Below are 12,221 nucleotides of genomic sequence, written 5' to 3'. Positions count from 1 at the left end.
TATATAATATATATATATATATATATATATATATATATATATATATATATATTATAATAACAATAATTACAACGGTAATTATAATAATAATGATAATGCTGAGAAAGGGGTACACAAACTCGCATTGTCAAAGCCATTGTGTAACTGTTATACGATCCTCCAGCCAGAGAGAGCGTAGAGCTGCAGAAAATGAACTTAGCTCAGCACACTCCCCAGTGCAGCGAGGAGGGGCTGAAGGTCGCTCCAATAGGAAATAGCACGTATAGCACGCACATTCCTCGGCAAATCGATTGCAGTCAGAATCATTTACCTGATTCAGGTCTTTTATTAAAAAAAATAAACATGTCTGCACTAGATTTAGAGAAGCTACGGATGTTGGGTGCTGGAAAAGCTGTCGCTGTCTTAACTAGTGGAGGAGATGCACAAGGTCAGTGAAAATCACATTATCTTCTTACGCATAGGGTCCATGTGGTTTGTGGTTATCACAGCGTACTGTAAAGCATGTTGTTGTTTTGTTGATGTTATGGCACAAACTGTATTGTCTTGTAGAAGCAAACTCTAGCACTTTTATTTCTGTAGAAAGTTATATGGTAATAACACTAGTACCTGGTTGATTGTCACCGGGAAGGACAGAGGGCGGGGCAGTAAAACTCATCTAATATTCAAGGAACCCATTGAACTCCCAGATCAGTGGATTTAATTTGGTCTGTGATGTCAAATTAAATGACTTCCATACATGACCGTTTTTTGCTTTACTCAGCAAAATAGTTTTGTTTTATGCAAGACTATTTTTCCAAGTAAAACAAAACTGCCATGTTTGGAAGTTATTTGATTATATTAAATTATTTACATAATTTCTTAGACACGGAAGGGGCACAATGTTAATTGGTGGCTGTGGATAATAATTCAATACATTACTTGTTTTATAACAACCAGCATAGAAGCTTTCATTCAATACAAAGAAAGATCTTCTCTGCATTATATATGTCCATATGATTTTGTTGTTGCATATTTAGTCCTAAATTTGTAAGTAATCCATCATGGGGTAACATCATAAAACTTGATGGTCTTACATTAAGGGTGATGTCACACAGATGTAAATGGGCCAGAGTTCTGGAGCTAAATAAATGTGTTTAACAGCTGCATTATCCTCCCCTTTTTGTTATTTGTTTTAATAATGCACAGATAACCAAGCTATTTGTGAAGTACAAACAACTTGAATTTGCAGCCCACTACGTCTGAAGAGGCAGATTGGAGGTGTGCTTTCAGTATGGAGCATGAGGAATGATGGGTTGAAGTTTTAATGTATCTTCGTAGAGTTTAAGCAGGAACATGGGTGCCAAGATGGTGGGGGAGCAGGTACAAAGTGCCTTGGTTTGCCTGCCTGCAAAGTATGAGGATTCACCATCCTGGTGTGGCCCCACCCCTTTAGGTGGGTTATGTTAGGGGCCCCAAGGAGTTGTTGTACCAGGGTCTGAAATTTTGCTTTGTGGCTCTGGGCAGGAGTGCTCTGTTGCATCCAAGTTAATTTAGAAAAAAGATCGCTAATGCAGATGCTAACTCACTTTGTGCTGTGAGTCTTAAATCGAGAGTGCACAAAAAAGCAAACAGCTAAAATTAAATACAAGTTTTAATTAAAATATCAATTTAGAAATACAAGATAAAATGTAAAAATTTAATATTGGAAAGAGCTCATAATACTGATATAAGAACATCACAAAAACATTGCTAAAAACATCACAGAAAAAAAATATATATTCTGGTATAAAGTCCATCCGGTGTACCTTATTATTAGGTGAAAAGAGAAAATTCGTCAAACAATATCTCCAAAGGTGAGATCAGGATAAATACCAGACTTTATACCACCATATATATTTTTTTTGTCAGTGATGTTTTAAGCCTTATCATACCAGTATGATGAGCTCTTTCCAATATTAATTTTTTAATTTTCATATTGTATTTCTAAATTGATATTTTAATTAAAACAACTTGTATTTAATTTTATCTGGTTCCAGTGCTCCACCATTTTGTGTGTACTTGTTTGCTCCTGTGGGTCCAGATTATTGCAGTGTCTTTTGGTTACTAGCGCCCTTTAGCTTATTCTTCTCTTAAATCAGAGTGAGCCAGTTACATTCTCATGGATTTGCTTTCTAGGTATTTAGGTTTTGTGAGGAAATTATGGCCAATGCAGTCCCAGTGCTGACATCAGCATCATTGGGGCAGCACGGAGGCTAAGTGGTTAGCACTTCTGCCTCACAGCGCTGTGGTCATGAGTTCAATGGCCTTATTTGTGTGGAGTTTGTATGTTATCCCTGTGTTGGCGTGGGTTTCCTCCGGGTGCTCCGGTTTCCTCCCACACTCCAAAAACATACTAGTAGGTTAATTGGCTGCGATAAAATTGACCCTAGTCACTCTCTCTGTCTGTGTGTATGTTAGGGAATTTAGACTGTAAACTCCAATGGGGCAGGGACTGATGTGAGGGAGTTCTCTGTACAGCGCTGTGGAATCAATGGCGCTATATAAATAAATGGTGATGATGGTACTCTGCTGCTAGACATAGTAATGTAAATAAACTGCATGCATTCATGTTCTTGTGAAATAAGTTTGTTCATTTGAAGAAAACTCCCTTTTTTTATTATTTGGCTGGTTATATGCTCAATTTTTAGTTTTTGTTTTAATTAAAAAATAAATAAATAAATAAAAAAAAAAAAGAAAAAAGGAAACTCATCGGTTTTAAAATGCTCTATATCTATGATGGGAAACAGGATGCCTTCATTGAACGTGTTTCGAGCAGCCTGTTTCTGCATCATGTGTCCTACTCTGCACAACGCAGGGAGGTCAAACCTTACATTTAATATCAGGAGAAATAAGGAGTGCAGTACAATCTGCACCATGTGGTCTCCCTCCTACTCCTGCAACAATTGACCAAATGTTATTGAAAACTTCATTAACAAGGCCAGCAATAACTTTTTTTGGTCAGGGTGACATTAATAAAATGTAAAATAAAAATATAATTAGTGCATATTTCACATGTAAAGTCTGAGAGGGAACATAGGGAAGTCTGAGTGCATGAGGGGCATTTTGGGTGTTCGTAGGAGCTTTTTATGGCAAGTGGGATATTTGAATTTTATGTGGGGACACAAGGGGTGTGTGGCAACATTTTATAACAGGGGGCTGATCTAAGTGGCATGCAAGGGTATTTTGTGGCAAGAAGATGGTCTGAGGGATGTTTTGGGTTGAGTTATATGGGATGAGGAAGAAACTTTTTTTTTATTTTTTTATTGAGAGTAAAGGTAATACATGACCCTTTTTAAAATTAACAGGGCTGCACAATCGGGCCTTGAAGTTTATCGGGTTGCCCTCCTCTGCTGTAAAACTTTTATAGTGGTGGAGCAAAATCTAGTAACCATTATATAGGTTACATTCAATTGATTTTTTTTTTTGCTGCTTCTGCTGCAAAATGAGTAATGATATCCATGTCGGTGCGTATTGTCGCTAACCAATAACGATTGTCGAACCTCGATTTGTGTTTCCAAAGCACAAAGATTTATTCGCAAATAGTAGAATAAATATGCTCAAGCGAAGTAATAGTAAATACAGCCGTTACTTATCGCAGGCGCTCTGGATCCAGTGCAGTCATTCAATCCTGAAGTCTGGGGACAAGATGTCTGCACTCTGGATCACAAGCTGCTGCTTATATACACAATCACATACAGTAATACAATGAAGATGGAATAGCTTGCATCTATTGGTCCAGGTCTCAGGAATGTCCAAGGGGTCGTCCTCATTGGCCAGTTCATACAAAGGAATCCAAAGGAGGGGGTCATCTCAGCAGGGGGTATGCTCTGCTCTTCCCGCCAAGATTCCTTAGTCTTAAGTATTTCATAATTCCCTATCATTCATAACTTGTGTATGCACTCTGCGATTCCCTCGCAGAGTGAACCAAACAGTAGGATATGTAACAAGGTTCAGTATGATACCACTCATGATGTTATTCCTTCAACCCATTCCGTGTATTTCACTAATATGCATGTAACTCTGATATAACCTATAAATACAACTATATTTCGACATAACTGACTATGTGTTGCAACTACCATTAATGTGTACTATTTTATAAGTATGCGTGTTTGTGCGAATGTGTGGTAAAAGACCGATTACTGTTGCTGCCACATGTAGTGGATGCGCACGCCCTTTCACGCCGTAGCGTGCCCTTGTACGCCGTTGCGTACCGTACGCCTCTTTTCAGACAAAGACAACCAAGTTTGCTAGACTTTAATTGAAATGACTTTATCCAATTTACTGACTTTGACAGTGCATTCTTTGACTTCCAGAATTCTAACAGATGTGAACAGCAGGCTTATTTGAATAATTTGAAGCCCACACGGAAAAAAACTTGCTTACAGTATATAGATGAAGTGATCCAGCACACCCTGAATGTGTTTGGGTTAGTGATGGTTTGTGGTGCACTAAACCATGCACTCCATTGTGTAGCAAAGATAATGTGGCACAATTAGAGATAGGTACTGTGGTCAACTCTCCTGCGACAGCCATTCACACATACCATAAGTCTAAAAGATTGCTCCATCTCAATGGATTAATCTAATATCAAGTATATTCATTATATATTTAAACTGATATTTGAGATCTCTTGAGTGAGGAACAGGTGTATTTTAGCATTGTTGCGAGGGTGGAGACAGAAGTACTGCAACAGGGACTGGATTTTAAGGCTAAAGCTAGAGTCAAGGATGACACCAAGGCAACGCATGTGGGGAACGGAAGAGAATGATGTTGACTGTGCGGAAGATGCAGGGAGGGGAGGTGATCTTAGCATGGGGGAGGACGATAAGCTCCAATTTGGACATGTCAAGTTTGAGGAAGCATTGGGTTATCCACGTGGATATGGTGGAGAGGCAGATGGACACACAGGACAGGAAAGAGAGTTAGAGGTCAGGTAGGAAAGGTAAATATGGTTGTCAACATGTATATGAATAAAAATATATTAAGAGAAATATGCTTATAAATGTGGTGGATAGATTGTGCACTGCAATTACTGAATATTGATCTGACAAAGATATGCACCACAATCCGTGGTCAAGTTGAATCTACTACCTAGAATAAGGATGCCATGTTCTGTTTCTTTAGCTTTGGCTACTTCTCTCACCCTCCTTTCCTCCCTTTTCCATTTTTATTTAAGGGAATTGAATGGAAGTACTAATTTAAATAAATTTGGTGAAACTATTTGCTACATTTTTGCAGTTTGTTACAAGTTGCCTCTGCGAATCAACTTTGTTTCACCCCATGATGTAGGATCACTTGACATCAAGCATCATGTGGTGCAAGCAGCCCAACACTAGCAGTACAATGCTTAAGTGCAGCACCCTTCTATGCAGAAAATACTGGAAGTATCATTGCTCTATATTTTATGCCGTTCCTTTATGCTAACTTCCATTGAAAAAGCCTTTCAGTGTGTTCATGGCAGTTTAAATGTTTCATTTAAATTAATAAATATATGGTTGAGCATAATTGACCAGTGTTTTTATGTCAGTCTAACAACTGTGACCTTTCTAGTAGAGTAACCAGGAAATGTATGACTTTATATTTTTCCGTTGACAGAATTATTGTCAATATTTTTGCAGGAATGAATGCTGCAGTTCGTGCTGTTACTCGCATGGGCATTTATGTTGGAGCTAAAGTTTTCCACATATATGAGGTATGTTTTTGTTTCTAAATGGCTAGACAGAACCCTGCATGACCCTTTGATACAAAATGAGGATCGTATTCAGCCTAAGCATTTTAAAATGTTACTGCATGTAATGTGTTTAAACAAACAAACATTTTTCTAATTATTGGAATTTATATTTTTTTGCAAGCATCAAATGGGTTTTGAATGTTGTTAGGAAAAGTTCTACATAATCTGATGTCTCCTGTTTCAAAATCCTAGGTCACTTACACTGCTGATAATCCTCTTAAATTTAAGCACTGTGGAAAGCAGTTTAATTTTCTGTTACCTTATGTGCATTCAAGTCAAGTCTAAAAGCAAAATACAAATTTTTGTTTTGTTGAAAGTTTAAGTTTACATCATTCCCCTCTGGGTCTCAATGGTAGTAATAAACGTTGAAAACATGAACAAAGGTTCTAGTGACTGTTTATGACAAACTTTGGCCTCTCATCCTAGAGTCTTCACAAAGAGGAGGAAGGGGACAGCAGTACACAATTTTAATAAATGACCTGTTAAAAATATTTACCGGGCTCATGTTCAACTAAAATCGCTTGAGCCATCTAGAGTTCGTCTTTTGGTTTGGGTAAATTTTATAAACTGGAATAAGACAGACCTGTTTCCAATTCAAAGGGGAATTTTTTTTTTTGCTGGAGTGCCTATTATTTAAAATTTGGACGATCAACTTTCAGTTTCATGCTTGCAGATTAGAGACTTCTAGGGAAGTCCAATGATGTCAACACTTGGATGTAAACACTTTTGTGTCATGTGTTCCTCCCTGTATTGCATTTGTCGGGCGAGCAAATATCATAAGAAACCAGAGCACTCCACAATTTAATGCAGTCATACAAAGGTGTTTTTATTACAACACAGACATAAGCTGCAACTTTGAAACCTTTTACAGTTCTTTTCACAGAATTGCTATTTAAGCAGATGATTTTGTTTTTATAAACCATTGTAGCTTCAGAAGCTTATGGGTTAGAAAGAACAACGCGGCTTACCGTTCAGCTAATTTCAACGCAAATATTTGCTCGCGGCTCTCAGAGCTGTGAGCAAAATTCAGTAGAGAAATTACTGGAGTAACGGTAATAATGTGCAGCTATGACTGTAGTTATAAAGAATAACGTGGGGATTTTAATACACCCCTATGAATGTAAAAAATATGATAATATCACTATAAGCCTCTCTCCTTCCCCCTTCCCCCCCCCTTCTTGGACATAAAAACATCTAACAAAAGATGTATGAAAGATTGAAAAAGCAGAAATCACAAAATGGATATCAGTTTAAATGTGCACTTTACAAAAAAATAAATAAACCTAGAACATCAATATTATAATATTGTGTCTCAGATTAAACAAATATCGAATATTAAAGTTGCACAAATTGGATATTTAGTAGTATAATCTTGCCATTGTATAATACTTTTCTACACCTGTTCTGTGATCTTTGACATTGCAACTAGTCCAGCAATTCCCAGGTAATCAAGCCTCTAACCAATCCAGGTGTTTCATGCAGCCTGCCCATAAATTAGCCTGGATGTGTTTAACACCTTTTTACTTTGCTGCTAGCGGCACCACATTGTCTGAGTTTTTATATTGACTGTTTACCTTCAGGATATAAAATTTTCTCTAATCTTGTTTTTAACGCAATATAACTTGCAAAATTCACATTAATCTGTGATCACTTGCGTCCTGAGGTCTTGCACACATAGGAAGTCTATCCGCAAGTCTAATTACCTGTACTTTCAGGCTCAACAGATCTGTTGGTCACTCGGTGATGAAAAGGTCTAATTAATATGAGATTGCCTAACTCCAGACAGTTTCAAAAGAACATCCGCTCCACACATATGCTTACTTGGGATTTCCTATAGAAAAGTTACAAAACCTAAACATGACATACTATCTAAGAAATAAATACTTCAGAAATCAGTACATAATACACAGTATCAAAAATCGGTACATTTGCAGTGATTTAAATTGGCGCACTACGCTAATAATTTAAATAGTTTTATACAATAAGTTATTTATAAGGTATCCAGCCACAGATACGCTTTATGACTTCCTGTTTTTTTTAAGGGGGAGTTTTTCCCATTTGCAGGCAATTTTGGTATTTCAACAAAGACAATCGACCTGATTCATTAAGAAAAGGAAGGCAAAAAAATGAGCAAGTTTTCTCCTGGACAAAAACCATGTTACAATGCAAGGGGTGCATTTTAAATTATTATTTTACACATAAGTTAAATACTGGCTGTTTTTTCATGTAGCACACAAATATTTGATAGCTTTATTTTTAAACTGAAATTTAAAGTTGATCTAGGACATGCCCTACCCCAGTGGTTCCCAAACTTTTGTAGTTCGCGGCACCCTTAGAGTCTCCAAATTTTTTCAAGGCACCCCTCCAATATAATTATTGAGCAGTCCTGTTTTAGAAGTAGTTGGGTCAAAAAATTGTAATAAGTATTTCTGTCCTGACCTAAATACTTATTTAGTTGTATAAAAAAATGCCCCCTCTGCATCCAGACACACTGCCCTCTCTCACACTGCCCCCTCTGCCCTCTGTCACGCTGTCCCCCCTCCTCTGCCCTCTGTCATGCTGTCCCCCCTCCTCTGCCCTCTGTCACGCTGTCCCCCCTCCTCTGCCCTCTGCCACGCTGTCCCCCCTCCTCTGCCCTCTGCCACGCTGCCCCCCTCCTCTGCCCTCTGCCACGCTGTCCCCCCTCCTCTGCCCTCTGCCACGCTGTCCCCCCCTCCTCTGCCCTCTGCCACGCTGTCCCCCCTCCTCTGCCCTCTGCCACGCTGTCCCCCCCTCCTCTGCCCTCTGCCACGCTGTCCCCCCTCCTCTGCCCTCTGCCACGCTGTCCCCCCCCCCCTCTGCCACGCTGTCCCCCCTCCTCTGCCCTCTGCCACGCTGTCCCCCCTCCTCTGCCCTCTGCCACGCTGTCCCCCCTCCTCTGCCCTCTGCCACGCTGTCCCCCCTCCTCTGCCCTCTGCCACGCTGTCCCCCCTCCTCTGCCCTCTGCCACGCTGTCCCCCCCTCCTCTGCCCTCTGCCACGCTGTCCCCCCTCCTCTGCCCTCTGCCACGCTGTCCCCCCTCCTCTGCCCTCTGCCACGCTGTCCCCCCTCCTCTGCCCTCTGCCACGCTGTCCCCCCTCCTCTGCCCTCTGCCACGCTGTCCCCCCTCCTCTGCCCTCTGCCACGCTGTCCCCCCTCCTCTGCCCTCTGCCACGCTGTCCCCCCTCCTCTGCCCTCTGCCACGCTGTCCCCCCTCCTCTGCCCTCTGCCACGCTGTCCCCCCTCCTCTGCCCTCTGCCACGCTGTCCCCCCCTCCTCTGCCCTCTGCCACGCTGTCCCCCCCTCCTCTGCCCTCTGCCACGCTGTCCCCCCTCCTCTGCCCTCTGCCACGCTGTCCCCCCTCCTCTGCCCTCTGCCACGCTGTCCCCCCTCCTCTGCCCTCTGCCACGCTGTCCCCCCCTCCTCTGCCCTCTGCCACGCTGTCCCCCTCCTCTGCCCTCTGCCACGCTGTCCCCCCTCCTCTGCCCTCTGCCACGCTGTCCCCCCTCCTCTGCCCTCTGCCACGCTGTCCCCCCTCCTCTGCCCTCTGCCACGCTGTCCCCCCTCCTCTGCCCCTCTGCCACGCTGTCCCCCCTCCTCTGCCACGCTGTCCCCCTCCTCTGCCACGCTGTCCCCCCTCCTCTGCCACGCTGTCCCCCCTCCTCTGCCACGCTGTCCCCCCCTCCTCTGCCACGCTGTCCCCCCTCCTCTGCCACGCTGTCCCCCCTCCTCTGCCACGCTGTCCCCCCTCCTCTGCCACGCTGTCCCCCCTCCTCTGCCACGCTGTCCCCCCTCCTCTGCCACGCTGTCCCCCCTCCTCTGTCACGCTGTCCCCCCTCCTCTGTCACGCTGTCCCCCCCTCCTCTGCCCCCGCTGGTCACGCTGTCCTCCCCCTCCTCTACCCCTCCTCTGCCCCGCTGTCACGCTGTTCCCCCCCCCCCCCCTCTGCCCCGCTGTCACGCTGTTCCCCCCCCCCCCCCTCTGCCCCGCTGTCACGCTGTTCCCCCCCCCCCCCTCTGCCCCGCTGTCACGCTGTTCCCCCCCCCCCCTCTGCCCCGCTGTCACGCTGTTCCCCCCCCCCCCTCTGCCCCGCTGTCACGCTGTTCCCCCCCCCCCTCTGCCCCGCTGTCACGCTGTTCCCCCCCCCCCCCTCTGCCCCGCTGTCACGCTGTTCCCCCCCCCCCCCTCTGCCCCGCTGTCACGCTGTTCCCCCCCCCTCCTCTGCCCCGCTGTCACGCTGTTCCCCCCCCCTCCTCTGCCCCGCTGTCACGCTGTTCCCCCCCCCCCCTCCTCTGCCCCGCTGTCACGCTGTTCCCCCCCCCCCCCTCCTCTGCCCCGCTGTCACGCTGTTCCCCCCCCCTCCTCTGCCCCGCTGTCACGCTGTTCCCCCCCCCCCTCCTCTGCCCCGCTGTCACGCTGTTCCCCCCCCCCCTCCTCTGCCCCGCTGTCACGCTGTTCCCCCCCCTCCTCTGCCCCGCTGTCGCCCTCCTCTGCCCTCTGCCCCGCTGTCCCCCCTCCTCTGCCCTCTGCCACGCTGTCCCCCCTCCTCTGCCCTCTGCCACGCTGTCCCCCCTCCTCTGCCCTCTGCCACGCTGTCCCCCCTCCTCTGCCCTCTGCCACGCTGTCCCCCCTCCTCTGCCCTCTGCCACGCTGTCCCCCCTCCTCTGCCCTCTGCCACGCTGTCCCCCCTCCTCTGCCCTCTGCCACGCTGTCCCCCCTCCTCTGCCCTCTGCCACGCTGTCCCCCCTCCTCTGCCCTCTGCCACGCTGTCCCCCCTCCTCTGCCCTCTGCCACGCTGTCCCCCCTCCTCTGCCCTCTGCCACGCTGTCCCCCCTCCTCTGCCACGCTGTCCCCCCTCCTCTGCCACGCTGTCCCCCCTCCTCTGCCACGCTGTCCCCCCTCCTCTGCCACGCTGTCCCCCCTCCTCTGCCACGCTGTCCCCCCTCCTCTGCCACGCTGTCCCCCCTCCTCTGCCACGCTGTCCCCCCTCCTCTGCCACGCTGTCCCCCCTCCTCTGCCACGCTGTCCCCCCTCCTCTGTCACGCTGTCCCCCCTCCTCTGCCCCGCTGTCACGCTGTCCCCCCTCCTCTGCCCCGCTGTCACGCTGTCCCCCCTCCTCTGCCCCGCTGTCACGCTGTCCCCCCTCCTCTGCCCCGCTGTCACGCTGTCCCCCCTCCTCTGCCCCGCTGTCACGCTGTCCCCCCTCCCCCTCCTCTGCCCCGCTGTCACGCTGTTCCCCCCCCCCCCCCCTCTGCCCCGCTGTCACGCTGTTCCCCCCCCCCCCCCCTCTGCCCCGCTGTCACGCTGTTCCCCCCCCCCCCCCTCTGCCCCGCTGTCACGCTGTTCCCCCCCCCCCTCTGCCCCGCTGTCACGCTGTTCCCCCCCCCCCCTCTGCCCCGCTGTCACGCTGTTCCCCCCCCCCCTCTGCCCCGCTGTCACGCTGTTCCCCCCCCCCCCCCTCTGCCCCGCTGTCACGCTGTTCCCCCCCCCCCCCTCTGCCCCGCTGTCACGCTGTTCCCCCCCCCCTCCTCTGCCCCGCTGTCACGCTGTTCCCCCCCCCCTCCTCTGCCCCGCTGTCACGCTGTTCCCCCCCCCCCCCTCCTCTGCCCCGCTGTCACGCTGTTCCCCCCCCCCCCCCTCCTCTGCCCCGCTGTCACGCTGTTCCCCCCCCCTCCTCTGCCCCGCTGTCACGCTGTTCCCCCCCCCCTCCTCTGCCCCGCTGTCACGCTGTTCCCCCCCCCCCTCCTCTGCCCCGCTGTCACGCTGTTCCCCCCCCTCCTCTGCCCCGCTGTCGCCCTCCTCTGCCCTCTGCCCCGCTGTCCCCCCTCCTCTGCCCTCTGCCACGCTGTCCCCCCTCCTCTGCCCTCTGCCACGCTGTCCCCCCTCCTCTGCCCTCTGCCACGCTGTCCCCCCTCCTCTGCCCTCTGCCACGCTGTCCCCCCTCCTCTGCCCTCTGCCACGCTGTCCCCCCTCCTCTGCCCTCTGCCACGCTGTCCCCCCTCCTCTGCCCCGCTGTCACGCTGTCCCCCCTCCTCTGCCCCGCTGTCACGCTGTCCCCCCTCCTCTGCCCCGCTGTCACGCTGTCCCCCCTCCTCTGCCCCGCTGTCACGCTGTCCCCCCTCCTCTGCCCCGCTGTCACGCTGTCCCCCCTCCTCTGCCCCGCTGTCACGCTGTCCCCCCCCTCCTCTGCCCCGCTGTCACGCTGTCCCCCCTCCTCTGCCCCGCTGTCACGCTGTCCCCCCTCCTCTGCCCCGCTGTCACGCTGTCCCCCCTCCTCTGCCCCGCTGTCACGCTGTTCCGTCCCCCCTCCTCTGCCCCGCTGTCACGCTGTTCCCCCCGTCCCCCCTCCTCTGCCCCGCTGTCACGCTGTTCCCCCCGTCCCCCCTCCTCTGCCCCGCTGTCACGCTGTTCCCCCCCCCCCTCCTCTGCCCCGCTGTCACGCTGTTCCCCC

General features: G+C 49.0%; 1 protein-coding gene across 1 annotated transcript in view; it reads left to right on the top strand.

Moving 5' to 3' along the window:
• Positions 1-226: 226 nt before the first annotated feature.
• The window catches only part of PFKL (phosphofructokinase, liver type), a 241,340-nt gene continuing 229,345 nt past the window's right edge, over positions 227-12,221 (top strand). Inside the window, exons 1-2 of the mRNA XM_075179949.1 lie at positions 227-427; positions 5,640-5,713. Coding sequence (XP_075036050.1) covers positions 343-427; positions 5,640-5,713 — 159 coding nt within the window. The 5' untranslated portion in view covers positions 227-342. The remainder of the gene's footprint in view (positions 428-5,639; positions 5,714-12,221) is intronic.

The sequence above is a fragment of the Mixophyes fleayi genome, chromosome 7 (genome assembly GCF_038048845.1).
Source record: "Mixophyes fleayi isolate aMixFle1 chromosome 7, aMixFle1.hap1, whole genome shotgun sequence".
NCBI classification, from domain to species: domain Eukaryota; kingdom Metazoa; phylum Chordata; class Amphibia; order Anura; family Limnodynastidae; genus Mixophyes; species Mixophyes fleayi.
Note: the sequence above shows the minus strand (reverse complement) of the source record. Positions and strands in the feature narration are given on the sequence as shown.